This window comes from Bactrocera latifrons, unplaced genomic scaffold (assembly GCF_001853355.1).
Source record: "Bactrocera latifrons isolate USDA-ARS-PBARC rearing strain unplaced genomic scaffold, ASM185335v1 scaffold_1626, whole genome shotgun sequence".
Lineage (NCBI taxonomy): Eukaryota > Metazoa > Arthropoda > Insecta > Diptera > Tephritidae > Bactrocera > Bactrocera latifrons.
Window position 1 is genome coordinate 338 of NW_017535104.1, and position 15,403 is coordinate 15,740.

The 15,403-nt window shown below is 36.7% G+C and overlaps 1 protein-coding gene across 2 annotated transcripts; it reads right to left on the reverse strand.

Annotated features, from left to right (window-relative positions):
• Window positions 1–4,032: 4,032 nt before the first annotated feature.
• On the reverse strand, window positions 4,033–12,928 carry LOC108966522 (tyrosine-protein kinase Src64B). Of its 2 annotated transcripts, XR_001993189.1 has the most exons (6): window positions 11,053–12,928; window positions 6,064–6,283; window positions 5,713–5,966; window positions 5,167–5,474; window positions 4,372–5,094; window positions 4,033–4,305 (listed from the first exon to the last, which is right to left on the reverse strand). XR_001993189.1 is itself a non-coding variant. In XM_018929466.1 (5 exons), the coding sequence occupies exons 1-5, from the start codon at window positions 11,282–11,284 to the stop codon at window positions 4,480–4,482; spliced, it is 1,629 nt and encodes a 542-aa protein (XP_018785011.1). In that variant the 5' UTR covers window positions 11,285–12,928; the 3' UTR covers window positions 4,033–4,479. The 2 variants fall into 2 exon arrangements, 1 of the variants encoding a protein (XP_018785011.1); XM_018929466.1 differs by having other exon boundaries at window positions 4,033–5,094.
• Between the last annotated feature and the right edge of the window lie 2,475 nt (window positions 12,929–15,403).

The following is a 15,403-nucleotide window of genomic DNA, read 5'->3' on the forward strand; positions in this document are numbered from 1 at the left end:
CCGATCCCAACAAGCGATATTTTCGGTCAAAAATCAACTATAGATACTGGGGTCCACATATACGGTAGCTGGGCTTCAACAGTTTTGATTGCAATTCTTGTTTTGTGGACTGGAAAGTTAAATAATCAAATTGAGTTAAAAATCGCCGCACTGTGACATATGGATGTAGTACGAATGCCATTATTTAGTCGAAATCGATATATGGGATTTCACCCAAAAGTTTTCACTCTGGCTCCCATAAAGCCCTCTCGTACCATCTCGGAGAACGGACAGATAGTCACTCCGATTTCAACTCGTCTCGTCATCCTGATCATTTATATATAACCCTAATATATTACCATGTATATAATATATTTTATACGAGTATACATATATATCGATTAGTTGTAGGTGATACGTACAATCGTTAGGTGAAAAAAGTTATTATACGCTGTGGCAAGTGTTGTAAGACTATAGAAAGACACATTGACCTGTTTCATTACATTTTCAGGGTTAAAAAAAAAACACAAATATGGAGTCTCCTACTCCTATGAAATAGGTGCAATATCGGCATTTTAAGGTTAGGTTGAGTGAAACACATTTCGTAATTTGAATTTTATATCATAATTTATTTCATTATTATTACACATAATTTCTGTCAGCTATGATTTATGATTCACTTCTAATTCGCTTTAGCAGCGAATCGTGTGTTTACCTCCCTTACCATCCACCATCCACTTTCAATTTGTTCTCCCATTAGTTATTATTATTTTAATATTTATTATTACGCTTTAAATGTAATAATATTTATTTGTTTATGTACAAAAAATTACCAACTACGCTAAACAATTTTTATAGGTTATCATTCACGTTAATCCTAATCACGTTCTAATGATTTTGTTGTTGATTTTTTCATTTATTATTTATGTTTCTTTTTTGTTTCCTTTTAACTTATTTTTATATAATAATTTTTTTTTTTAATCTGGTTTCACTAATTAATTAATTGCTTTATGTAACATAACATTATGACAAATGCTTAATATGTAAGTGCATGTGTATGTATGTACGTATGTGTGTGAGCACAACTTGTTTATGCGACAATGAGGATGGATGCAATGCAATTCTTCTGGCGGTTTATAATGATATCATATATGTATGTATGTATGACTATGAAATGATTAAATATGTTTGTATATAAATTAACTATGTTTCCACTTTTTAATTGTAAAATAGCTTAGCACGGTTGCATGTATGCTCATATGCATATATGTCTATGTATACATATATGATGTGTGTTTGCGATGGAAACATATTTCTGGCTTTGCAAACCACTTTTCCGGCCACATTTTCTATGCACTGGATTCCAGCCAAATGAAGACCAATTTAATTATTTATTATGTGTTGGCGCTTAACGGGAACTAAGTTTTAGCATGTGTATTTAATTAAATGTATCTATGTATGTATGCGCTCAAATCCAATTCAGCTTCCACTAATGCGTCGAGCGCAATCCAATTACTTCCGATTAAATTCGCTGGCGTTGGTGGCCGCTGACATGGATGCCTAATTATAAATTTATACCGTTGTCAATTTTACTTTTGTTGCAGACATATCTACTTGACTTGCTTTCAAATATCGTTACTACATATATATATGTATGTAGGTGCCAAATTCACATATTTCTTTATTTGTTTGCATGTGGAGAGTGCCAATTGTTTTGCTACTGATTTCTTATCCACACGCTTCCAATGGTTTTCTGTTATGTATGTATGAGTGTACTGATATTTACTTATGCAAGAATTCACTCGTGGTTGTATGTATATATATTACTTTATACCCTATACATATTTATATAGTTTACGTGAGAAATTTTCGTTACAAAAAAGTTGAGCTCTCCGCTCGTTCAAACAAAAAACAAAAACAAAAAAAAAAATAACTTTGGTTTCATTCGTTTTGTATATATGCATTAATGCCATATAATAATGTATATGTATGTATGTTATTATATAACCAGTTAAATTTGATTATTGTATACTAAAGTGATCTTCTAATGAGTAGTTCGTACGCTGGAAAAGTAAAGTAAAATGAGGAAGTTGTAATGCGCATGAGAAAGCAAAGCTGGAAGAGACTTGCGTAAATACRATGTAGATGGCTTACATGTCGTGGTTATGTATGTGTGTATATAGTTCTGAAACCTTTGCGAGTAGTGAGCAATTGAAATCAGTAACGATATGGATCAGCTGTCTTTTATAGGAAGTATATTTAGGTAAATAGGAGATTTGGCTTGAGAGAACGCCGTTGAATAAATTCAGGAATGCTTTCAAATGTCTTATTGTAAGCAGTGTTGTTGTGAATTTATCTTAAATAAAAAAATGCATTCTAAAYGAAAAGTGAAGTAGAAATATGGAAGAACGAAAAAAAAAGATGTTACAATTACAAATGTGATTTTAAATTTGAATATAAACTTGAAAAATGAAGACATTGGRAACGAAAGTGCATAAATTATGTAACAATATTATTAGAATGTTTATAGGAARCTGCAGGCACTCAAATATTATTTAAGATTATCTGCTTTGAAAGAGCGAAATTCACGTATTTGATAACCTTTTGAAAACTGCGTAAGTAAATTGTGAATAACCTAACCTAAYATTTAGCGATATATTTGARGAAAATTAAAMCGTAAGCGGTGYCTACGCCTTTAAAAAAGTAGAAGAATAAAGAGTTTTGAAATAAAATTGCTTTAAATTTATGTTTACATTTGAAAAAAGCRGCAAAAACTAAACCAGAGCAACTCCATTAACGGTGTGCTTACCACATATGTTAGTACTTCAGCCAAATATGCACCCGTTTAATAGTTAACAAATTAATATAAATTTAGATTAAATTAAATTCAAAAATATTTCTAAAGAAATATGAAAAAAAAGAAATTAAGTTTTATAAAATATTTACGCATTTTTTATAATTTTTTAAAAGAAATTCAATTCTAATAAATTAAAAAAATTTGAGTTCAATTGCACCGGATTAACCTTACTCTTTTTTAAAACTATTTTTATTTTTGCTTAAAAATATTAAGTAGCTCGCAAAAACTTGGTAAGTCCATAATATACAATTTTGCGCAGCAATCGAATTGCTATAAAAATACTAACTGTTAAATATTAATACGTTCACTCAGTCACTTGAATACAAACAATATTTTTTAGCACTACAGCAAATTTTGTGGGCAAGGGTATATTCGCTGAGCTGTTGCTACCCCGCAATAACCTCACTCAACTGTATCAACGGCTACTTCAGCGTTGTTTTTTTTTTTTGTTTTTTAGAAAATTAACACTGTTAGTTTCTATAAACGCAGTTTTTTCATAGCTTTGCAGGTTAGTTGTTGTTGCATTGGAATAGCACTTAAAGCATTAATGACGAAATAGTGCATTAAGCAGCTGACAGATGACAGCTGTTTTGCCACTGAAAATTTGGTAACAGATGTAAGTGTTACTGATGGTTCTGGCATGAAGTTAAATTAATAAAAAAAGTGTAATACAAATACAATAAAGTGAAATAAGCGCAAAATATATGCGCTCGTAGCAATGCTTTGCCACTTTTGTGAGAACACTTAAATTCGATTTAAACAAATTAAGCCTTAGAAATTAAATTCGGTTGTTGTTCTTGTAATAATGTTTAAAAGTAGTTCGATTTAACAGGTTTCAATGAACTTACTTATTAGAAAAATTACTACATACTAAGAAAAATTAAAAAGATAATAGTGAAAATAAAAATTAATTCAGAGAGAGAGACAGTTTCAGCGCTAACCCAACGCATGCGCATAGAACTCGATAAATGCATGGAGAGATTTTTTGTTGTAATTTTTTTTTTTGCAAGATTTTTACGGATTTTCATTCGTTTTTCTTGCTATTGACTGACTATTAGATATTTTATTGTTGTGGTTTTTTTTTTGTATTTGTTAAATGCTTCTCTTATATAGCACAATTCATTTGCCATAAGCTTAAAATTACATAAATACCTCTATATAAATTATAAAAGATTTCGCTTATCAAGTGTAAAATATTTTTTTCTTCTTTTTTGTTTTTATGCTATCATAAACGTACGCATATATCATACGCGTACCATGTGTTATGTATATAATGTAGAATAGCTTTTAGTATGTAGCAGTTTTTTGCGAATGTAAAAATTCTTCTTCTTCAAGTGGTACATCCCACTGGCCCCATACATGGCAGCGCCAAACGATTGCGTATGTGCACCTTGATGCTGCTGCTTTGCGTTTACGCTGCAGCAGTTACAACTTTTGCCATTGAAAAGTTATCTGTTTGTTTTTGTTTTCTGTAATGTAGATACGTTTGTTTTTGTTTAGACGACTCACTTCTCAATTGAATTAAAAAGGCTTACAATTAAATCTAGTTAATTTATGTATGTTTGTATATATGTATGTGTATGTATGTATATCGCACTGGCAATAACGCTGTACCACTCGCGGCATTTCGAGTGCTACGCTACTTAATCCTGCACCTCCCGATAGGGCACCTCCGACGTCACGGTGAACGATTCGAAGTAGTGATTCAAGAATTCGAATGTTGGCCGTTTCTCCGGCACCGCATCCCAACATTGTAATAGTAGATGATAAATATTATCGGGGAAATAGTGATTAGTTGGTTTCGGCATGCGGAAGCCACGTTCGATATTCTCAATGACCTCTCGACTATGCATGCCCGGATATGGCACTTGTCCGTAGGTGAAGAGTTCCATTAGTAGAATACCATAAGACCAGACATCGGATTTGATGGAAAATTTGCCATAGATTATCGCCTCGGGTGCAGTCCATTTGACAGGGAAGCGCGATCCCTGTTTGGGGCAGTATTCATCGTCGGCGATAACGCGCGCCAAACCGAAATCACAAATTTTGGCAACATTATTCTCGCCGATCAGCACATTGCGTGCGGCCAGATCACGATGTATCAATTGTTTTGATTCGAGATATTCCATGCCGGATGCCACCTGCGTGGCTATGTAAATAAGATCTTCAAAGTGCAAATAGCGACCGTCGCCTTCGCGAAGAAAGTCCAACAAACTGCCTTTGGACATGTACTCCTGCACAATGTAGATGGGCTCCTCCTGCGCAATAAAAAAAAAAAACCACGATAAATTCAATCAAGAATTCCACAAAACTTGTATGATTGTACTCACCTGCGAGCAGACGGCATACAATGCCACCAGGCGATTGTGRCGGAACTTCTTCATAATGGCTGCCTCTTGTAGGAACGCCTGCGTCGACATCGTGCCTTCGCGCAGCGTTTTCACGGCGACGTCGATATTGTTGCGCCACTTGCCGTAGAACACCTCACCGAAGTTGCCGCGTCCCAATTTGCGTATCAATTGAATTTCGGAGCGCGGTATCTCGTACTTGTCACGCAATTCCGGTCCCAGGTCCCACATTTGCGGCTGTGGCTTCGGACACGGACGCGACAGTATGTGGCAAAGGCCAAGTGCATTTTCTGCGGAAATTAATAGCAAATGAATATACAGCAATGCAAATGAAGCGCGCAAATAACTACAGTAGCAGCCAGAAAATGGTGACCAGCAATTAAAATATTAAATTTRAAATTTTTGCTGAGASCTTTCATTATCSAATTCCATTTCACCTTGAAAATCGTTTTTTATATTTTCTGTTTGGCACCATAAACTCGCCGCTACTGTATTGACAATTGCGTGTGCATGAAATTAACAACTTACTACTGTAGGCCATCACCAGCGCCTGCAACGAGGGGAAAGTCTGATTTGTGGCAATGTAGTAGCCACCATTGTCGAGCGGCTTGATGCGATAATGTTTCACATGGTAGCCACGGCCATCCTCCCAATCCTTCACCGACAACGAATATCCGTTGGGATTGTGTTCCGACGGACGCACCAGGAATGTACCGCGCGGATTCTCCTCCGCCAACAAAAGCTTATCGGCCTCTTTGCGTAGCACATTTTCAAAGAACCAACTAAAAGAAGGCGGAGCGGAGAGCGAAGGAATATATGTTTATTAAATCAGCAACACATGGAAAATCATATAAAATATGTGTATGTATGTGTACTTACTCTTCACTGTTCACGCTGCGCTCCTCGGCGACAAAGTTTAGGGGTATCAAACCCTCCTGACGTGTGCTCAAATTGACTACACGCCACCAATCGGACTCGGTGTCGTCGATTACTTCCATCCGGTCGCCCTTCATGAAGCTCAAGTCAGACTCATCGCGCGACTTGTAATCGTATAGGGCGACAACGACACGCCGTTTGGGCAGGCCACCTTGAACGCCAGCTGGAAATGCAGAGGGAAACAGGCAGCAGAGATGAGTGGGGGTTATGAATATATATATTTTTTGTAATTGCATTTGTTTGCTGTGGCTACATAAGGGTTGGGTTTAAATAAATTTTAATGTGTATTTGGCTGCGTCGGTGAGTGCCAAACGACGGCAGCTGGCAAAGAGCTTGAGGAAATTGGTAAAAATCGCTTGAATTTGAGGAAATTTAATAAACCAAGGAAGAAGCTACATTTTTGCTATATTTTTTTAATTACAAGAGTTCTGAACGCGCTCAAGAGTTCAGTTCAGGATTTCAGGAGCTACAATAAAACACAGATAAATAATAAACTTCGGCACAAGCAACATGCAAACTAATGCATGAATGCATGAGTGTGTGTGTGTGTGTATGTGTAAATTTAAAAACCTTTTAAAGCAACCTAAAAACGCCGCATTCTCGGTCGCGCTGCCATAATTCATTGCAACACAATCTACTAATTGAATGAAGAGCAAAAAAAAAAAATATATATATAAGTAAATAACTGTAAAATGTAAGCCAGCAACAGCAAGGGGAGATGAGATGCAAAATTAATGAATAACGGTAGGTACCGTAATGCCAACTTTTTCCAAGTGCACTTACTGTCGCTAATTGTATTGCACTAGATATTTACTGGCTGTTCGTGTGTTTTTTGGTCAATCATACTTTTTGGTGTTAAGCGCGCAATGTGTGCATGTATGAGTGTATGTGTGTGCGAAGTAAAATGTTGAGAAGCAACGTTGTCTGCTTGTGACTGTGTAAATGGAAATGTAAATAATTGCCTGCCGACCAGTTGGCAGCTTAGCTTTTTTAGCAAGGAGCCTTGGCCTCGGCGTGCATTCCGTGAACTCACACAAACACACACACAGTCGCTCGAAAAATATACAAAACGCTTACAGATGCACATATCAGCGCATAGGCAACATGCCACACGCACTAGCGCGCCGCTGCTGGCACACATGTGGCGAGGCGAGCGTATCAAGTGGCATTTGCTACAAGTGCTGCACAGCGAAAATCAGCTTTGTTCTGCGCCTTTCAACTTTGGCCTGCAAATGGAATTTGCTCAAGCTGGCTTGTAATGCTCTCGCAAGCCTCAATAATGAAGACACAGCAATCACAGCTGCTGCTGCTGCTGCCGCATGCACTTCGCCACGTTGCAGCGCCAGTGAATGCCGCAGTTGCGGGGTCTCGGTCTCAGCGTTCAATGCGCAGCTGTGTTATGCGGTCGCAAGGTTCAGCGCAGCAGCAGCCGCTAGGGCGGGCGTGTGCCAGAGGGCAAGTTTCAATGTTGCTGCTGCTCAAGCGCACTACAAACACACATACATACATCACAGTAAGTTTTTTAGGCACAGTAGCGCGCAAATATATGTAATATGTCCATATACAACATCTAATGCATCTTAGTCTCTTCTTGTGTAATAAAACCAAGGATTTTTATTATTTGCGGGCAGATATATTATTCTTACAAAAATAATTGCCTACATTTGGGCGCCCATTGAAATTCAATCCATTTATAAATTTCAAAACGACCTCAGTCCGTATTGACCGATTTGTACGGAGTCAATAGAAGACTCTGAGCACGTGTTCTTCCAATGTCCTCGGTTTCTAGACATAAGGGAAAAGTTAGAAACAGCACTAGGTGGTAGTTTAACGGTGGAAAGTTTGACTGCACTTATGTGTCAGTCCTCTGAGAAGTGGAAAGCTGTTCGCGAAGCGGCAACTTCCATCATGACAATATTAAGACAGATACAGCAGAATAGGCGTCAGTTTGTCTGTGCTATAGAGGAGACGTAAAATGTCTTGTCACTCCCATGAAGTAATACCTTATCTGGTGGTTCCGTGGGAGAGTATTGAGTTCGGAGTAGGTTAGGTTTAGCGGATTAAAGTCCCGCACTCAGGCTTTCGATGCTTCCTCCTATTATAAAAAAAAAATAAAAATAAAAAAATAAAGATAAAAAAATTCAATCCAATTAATTATGTATTTCTAGAACTCAAAATAATGTATATAGATTGGCACTAAAATTTTAAAAAAGAAATGGATGACAAATATAGGGTAAAAGCGTTATTACCGATAGGAAGTGTGAGTCCCAGTACCTTAATACTATCCTTAAAATTAACACACTCGTAAAAATATGTTTCCTGTGCATATAAACAATTACTAATTAAGAGATTCGTTGAATTAAACAAAATATCATCAATCAATCAATCAACCGCCGATCAACAAAAAAAGTAGTTTTTTCGGTTCTGTTGTCATGCTCAAATTCTGATTCTATACAAATATTAAAATTTTTATTTTTATTCCCAAAAGTTTGCTTTTACCCGGAACGAATGAAGTTGATTTGACCATACGAACATTTAAGAATCACGAAAAAAAGTTTTACTAAAACAATTTTAATCAATTAATTAATGTAGAAAGCATTTTCAGTGTGAAAAAGTCTTGTAATTTATTTTTAGTGTTGGAAAAACTAAAATTTTAAATACAGAAGCCAGATCCAAAAATCGTGTCAACCGGTGTTTTCGTGAAACACGAAGCGCTTTAATTCTGCCCAACACTGTGCATACAAGCACCTACCAGTTTACAACTATAAATATTTAATTATTCAACCGCGTTAAGTCGTACTTAAGCGTTGTTGAACTCAAGCCAAGCGAAAAGAAAAGTCGCCGTTTTTATGGCGTTACCGCTAGGCGTTCATGTATATACAAATATACTAATGTAATTTAGAGTGGTGTAAGTAAGTAGCATGAAAACATGTGGCAATGCAGAATGCAGGAATTTCGGATCTAATTCAAAAATAAAAGCTTTCCTTTTCATGGCTTTTTGAACAAGTTTACTAAAATATAAATCACAGGGAGTTTGAAAATTAGATTATTTTCATTCAAAAGTTTGAACATTACTTCCGTCCTTTCGCTCATCATTCGTAGCGGAAGTTTTCTGACAACTTCAATTCCTCAAATGGAGCTTATATCTCAGTAACATTAAGTCTTGCGTTGGCCTCAGTTTCTAACCCGATTCTACACTAAGTTTTATGTAACGCTACTGATATCGCGTGATATCTATAAAAAAAAAATCTCAATAGGTCAAAAAATTATCGAGAAGCGGCGAAAGTAACGAGTCAAAGTAGAGGTACTTTTTTCAATACCCTTTCTGATAGATCGTGCGTGAGTCGTGTCAAGCTGTCACGATACTTTTGTTCAGTATTGTTTCGTATTTCATTACTGAAAGACTTACACCTGAATAACACGTTAACAAATCGTTCAACTTTATTACGAAAATGCAGATTCTGTAAATAAGCCCGTTTCACTCAACTTATGGTCAATGTAATCGGCCTACTGAGCGAACTATTCGTAATACCATCACCCAGCATGCAGTGAAGAAAATATAGCACCCATAGCTGAGGGTATATACGAAGACAATGGAAAATCGATTCGACACCGCTCGCAAMARCTCGGACTGMCGTATGAATCGACTTGGCATATTTTACGTCCAGATCTTAAATTGAAATCRTACAAAATACAGCTYGTGCAAGAARTGATGCCGTAAAATTACCACATTTGGGACGAAAAACCTGAAGAGATTCAAGAGCTGCCATTTTGAAATGGACCACTCTTTTTATATTAGGTTGTCAAAAAAGTCTTGCGGTATTTTCGCTAGTTGGCGCTGAGAGCGCGTAGTTCTAGTTTTATTCGTCGCATCGGGTCATGTTATACCCTTTTGGAAAGCTCATTTCACGCGCTAACCCGTGTTTGATTGATTGTCGTTTCCTTTAAGTCGTTCGTGAGTTATAGCGTCGCAAACATGGAGCAAAATAAAGAGAAAATTCGGCATATTTTACAGTACTACTACGATAAAGGCAAAAATGCATCTCAAGCCGCGAATAAAATGTGTGTAGTTTAAGGACCCGATACAGTTTCCATTTCCACCGCACAACGATGGTTTCAACGTTTTCGTTCTGTTGTAGAGGTGATCGAAGATGTGCCACGCCCCGAAAGAGACCGGCTGCTACTATAGCCGTAGCATCAGTCAAGAGTAAAAAAATACCGCAAGACTTTTTTGACAATCTATTACCATACTAGTACTAAGGATATGTTTAGTATTATCGATGCAAAGAAATTGTTATACATCATTTAACAAAATTTTAACATAACATTTTGAAAGTGAGCTAATCAATAGAGAGGATATTTAAAACAAATTTATTTCATGTAAGTGCCTCAAAATTGATAGCAAGATAATTTTGTATCACTAAGTGCTTGAAGACAAAAGAAGCGTTTTGTTATGTACATAACCTCAATGTACCGCATTCATCGCAAAGTTCAAAACTCACTAGATATTAGCAACCAACATTCCCACACATACATATATGTTTACATTTGTGTGTCAGAATTAAAATTTAATTAATGAATATTCTCAAAAATGTTTCGCACTCACTCAATGAGCTTCGAGCTTACCCTGATTAACAAATAAATATGGATTACCAGCAATAAAATATTAAAACGAGCGACCTTCACACAAATATGCACAAGCGGTGATTTACCATATTGATTCACATACACACACACACATAATTATATACATATATATAAAGTTATATATGTTTACAGTTATAACTGCTGGGCAAATGAGTCTGTCAAGTCACTGGGTTTCCCAAATGCCTACTGCGCGTTGCAAACTTAATAATTAACCCAGGACACACACATACACATACACAACTACAGGCGCATATATTTCACCCAGAAACGGATGTGAGTACTTACTTGGCGTTGTACGCGGGCGTATTATGTCTGCGCCGCCCTTGGCGCCAATTTTGAGCGGCCCACGATTCGGGTCGGGCGTGTAACGGGAGTCCAGCGAGCCGCCATTGTTATGCTTTTGCCCGCTATTATTTATATGCGTTTGACCGAATGTGTAATCTGATTTTTTATAGCCACTCGGGTAGGCAAGTGCCAACTCCTGATCCTGTCGTTTGCTGCAACATTTATTGCCCATTTTGTTTGCGTCTGCTTGCCACTGCTGGCTACTGGCCACAACCAACACGCTTAGCCTGCCGGCCGCTGCTACGCTCACTCGCTTTGTGTTATGAATAAAATTGGCTTATCCGCCAGCTCGCAACGCTGTGGCACTCTATTTTATGTAACAACAAAAACAACAAGGCGTTGACTAATGAAAAAGTCACTTTGCTAAGTTCAGTTTTGAATATTTTTTGTTGCACCAAATTTGATTATTCGCGAGCGCACCGCGTTTAAATGCTTTCACCACCGTCGTGTTGCAGTGAGCAGAGGCACGGTTGCAATTTGATTTGTCCCGTTATTTATTGGCGCTAAGTTCAGCGTTTTTATTCGTGTTTTTTTTTTTGTTTTTTTTTGCGGGGCTTTACTGACTAAACGTCGTTGTCAATGCGAATGCTATCATATGCGTTGTAGTTGTTGTTCTTGTAGTTTTTCAATTATTCGTGTTTTTAAAAAATGCTGCAATTCTTGTTTGTTTTTGGCAATGTTAGTTGTTGGTTTTTGGTTTGTCAAATTCGCTTTGAGTTGTTGCAATTTTTGCTGTGTTGTTGTTGTTTTTTCGTCGCTTTATTTGCTTTGTTTTAATTGAAGTTCGACATTATCGCGCGTTTCTTGCTTTAACGTGGAGTTCTGTTTTGATTTCGAGATCATTTGTTGCATGCGTACGAGTGTTATTGTTGTTGTTGTAGTTTTGTGAACATTCGTTTAAATTTCTATTCAATTGAAATGTTTAATTAATTTAATAAACTATCAGTCAAGTTTTTTGTTTTTGAAATTTTGTTTTTCATTAAAATATTTACGATTTAAAAGTGAAAAAAGTGGAGGGCTTTAAATTTGAAAAGCTACGGATACAGTTAGTTGTTGGCGCCTACTAACTACTACCGCTAAGTACTACAGCAGTGGCTACTCGCTGCACTAGAGACGGGTTGTCCTTTTGATTACAGTTTATATGTATTTGCGGTGAACTAGTAGTTGTGACTGGGACACGTGACACACCGGTTTGGGACACACTGTTGCACTTAATACGCTTTTGTGTTACAGTTATATCGGCGTTGTCGCTTCTAGTATTAGTTAGTGATTAGCACGCACGGTTTTATGTAGTTTATTAATGTGTAGTATTTAGGTTGTTGTTGGATGTGTTGTGTTGTTTTTTTAGTGGCACTGGCGCTTGTGACGAGTCGCTTGTTCCTCTGTGCCGTCGTACCGTTGCACTCTGCTGTGCGTGCAGTGCTCACAAGCACCTTTGTAGTAGTACTGCGGGTACTRCGGATTTGTTGCTTSCACGTTCGTTCGTTTTGTTTTCTTCTTTCGCCTGTGTTTGTGTTTGCTTAGTGTTGCCTTTGGCTTCGTAATCGTGTTCGGTTACGCCACGGCGACCTTTATGTCGTCGTACTCGTTCTCGTCCTCGTCGGCGGCGTCGGCAATTTCGTTTGTGTTGCAGTCATGTGTTATTCTTTGCTCTTTTGTTTATATATTGTTTGATTTTCTTTGACGTTATGCTCATTGCTGTACGACGGTATTTCCCTTGACCCTAAGGATTGACTTTTTTAGTTGCTCTAACGGCTGCTACCACTGTTATTGTTGCTGCTGCTCAAGTTGAGTATCTGTAACGAGAAAAAAGTTATAAATATATTTTAGTATGTTTACTAAGAAACGTAAAAGACGGGTTCAATATTTGTGTGTGTTTGTTTGAAGAACACTTCAAAGAAAATATACCTCAAAACAATGACGCTTCAAGTGAAATGTCAATGTGTGGCATGTCATGTGACATTTCTAGATATGAAAGCGTTGATGTTCTATGTTGCTTGAAGTGACAGTTTGTTTATTTTAAAAAGTTGAGAGTGCCTTTGCGCTTCAATGAAAGGTTTGAGAATTTTCGTGTATAATTTACGCTAAAAAATGTAGCGACTTCCAGTGGCTCAACTCGTTTCGAAACTTTAGAATATATCACAGGATTCAGATCACGATAAATAAACATTATGAAACTCTAACTTTCTATAACCCCAAAATTAATTTAAGATCTTTCAATGTATTCAGGTTTCTCACGTTTTCCTTCTTCTTTTTTTAATGTTTTCAATTTGCTTTTCCAGTTAATATTTGGTTGCAAACTCATTACTGTAATACACGGCTTGACTTTGGAATGTGATTCAATTCTTGTTTAATTTTTTCGTTTATTCCCTGATAATATTCAACTTAATTGGATCGAACTCTTTTGTTCAAATGTCTTCAAAGATTTTCGATTGAGTTTAAGGGGTCAGTAGGGTAATCTTTCTTCATTTTTTTTTTTATATTGTCTGTTCTCTTCTACCTTTTGGAATTAATGTAGAAACCCAGCTTACGATTGGAAGGTTTAAGTAAAAAAAACATGGGGAAAATTAAAAACAAAAACGTTAATTACTTTTTTTTATTTATGAACATTTTTTCATGATTCTAGTAGGAACGAAACGATAACCATTTACGTACTTTTTAAGAATAAATTGGGTTTCTGTGTTTCCGATGATCCAAACATGAGAAATCATGTCCGCCAGAGACGCATCTCATTCACCCAGCCATTTCTCCGACAGGTGTCATCAAAAAATTCCGAAAAAAATTGTTTATACACTCCACGATATACCTCATGATATGGGAAAAAAGTTCTATTGTACAATAAAAATTTATATGAAAAAAAGTCAAAAAAACAGGCCAGATACCCTGCTGACCTTTAAGTCCGTTCTGCATAAAGGTCAGTCTAATAGAGCCACCATGTTTTCCTGAAACCATTGCCTTGTACCACGTGCAGTATGTTTCTGGTCGTTATCTTGCTGGTAAATAGGCCCAACACCTAGCCACGGCATGGCACCCCAAATCATAATATAGCTGCCAACATGCTTTAAAGTTCGCCTAGTGTATTTGGGGTCCAACTATTTGCGTCGAGGCAAGAATCAGAAAATAATACTATTTTCCACTGTTTTGCTGTCCAATGGCGGGCGGTATTTCTTTGCAAGCTCTCACCGGCTCCTTCGATCGCATTCAGAGGGTATTGATTTCTTCCTTGATACTCAACATTTTTCCAAAAACCGCAACTCTAATCTTATTTGCTGTCTTATGGGGATCCCTGTTTGACACGCAGATAATTAACTTGTCGATTGCCGACCTCTCTTCTTTCTTGGAACTTATTTTGTTGCTTTACTCTTGTTGAAAAACCTAAATGCATATGGCAAAAGCCTCAACTGTTTCAGAATTTGGGGATTTCAAATTTGTTGATAGCTAAATCTGATCATACTTTCATAGAAGAGAAGTTAAAATAAATTCTATAACGGTGCATTGACTTACGGTTTACTTCCAATTCCAGACTAAGTAAATATTTTTTGAATTGCAAAAATCACGTTTCACTTTAAGAATTATATAACTGAAATATAATATAGGGTAGAGTACTAACTATTTAACTAGGGAAAGAGCATGCTTACAATAAGTACATTTACATCAAACAAGGCTTACATAAACGCGAGAAGTCTTGGAAACCATTAGCGAGGTTGCTTTGTCTCATAGAAATTATCACACAACATTGGTTGGGCATTAACAGATCACTAAATATGACCTTGAACATGTAAAAACATTTATCAGATCAAGTTATTTCGAGAGTGCCGCGTGTTTAGTAAATAAAAATATTTCTTGCTTTACCGACAAAAGAGAAGCATTTTTTGGGAGGAAAGGACGTGTACGTGTGTAAAGTTTTAGACGATAGCTCAAAAACTGTAGAACAAGTTGGTATATATACCACTGACCAAGACTAAACCGACTCAACTCATCATGCTGATCATATATATATATATATATTTTATAGGGTCTGCAACGTTTCAGTTTAAAAATTTTTTGGCAAACTTAATATACTCCGTTTAAGAAAAAAACCTTATTTCTAAAATTCGAATATTCGATTGCAGAAACAATTATTTTATTTGCTGCGCATTGTCCCTTCTCCATCCTATTTAGAAAATTCTGCATCATTTGTTTCGCTTCACACAAAACTCCAAAAGCTTACTTACAACTGCGGTTGGCAATAAATTTGAGCACACTCGGGTATTTGCAGATTTATTTGCGCAAACCAAAAAATGAATATGAG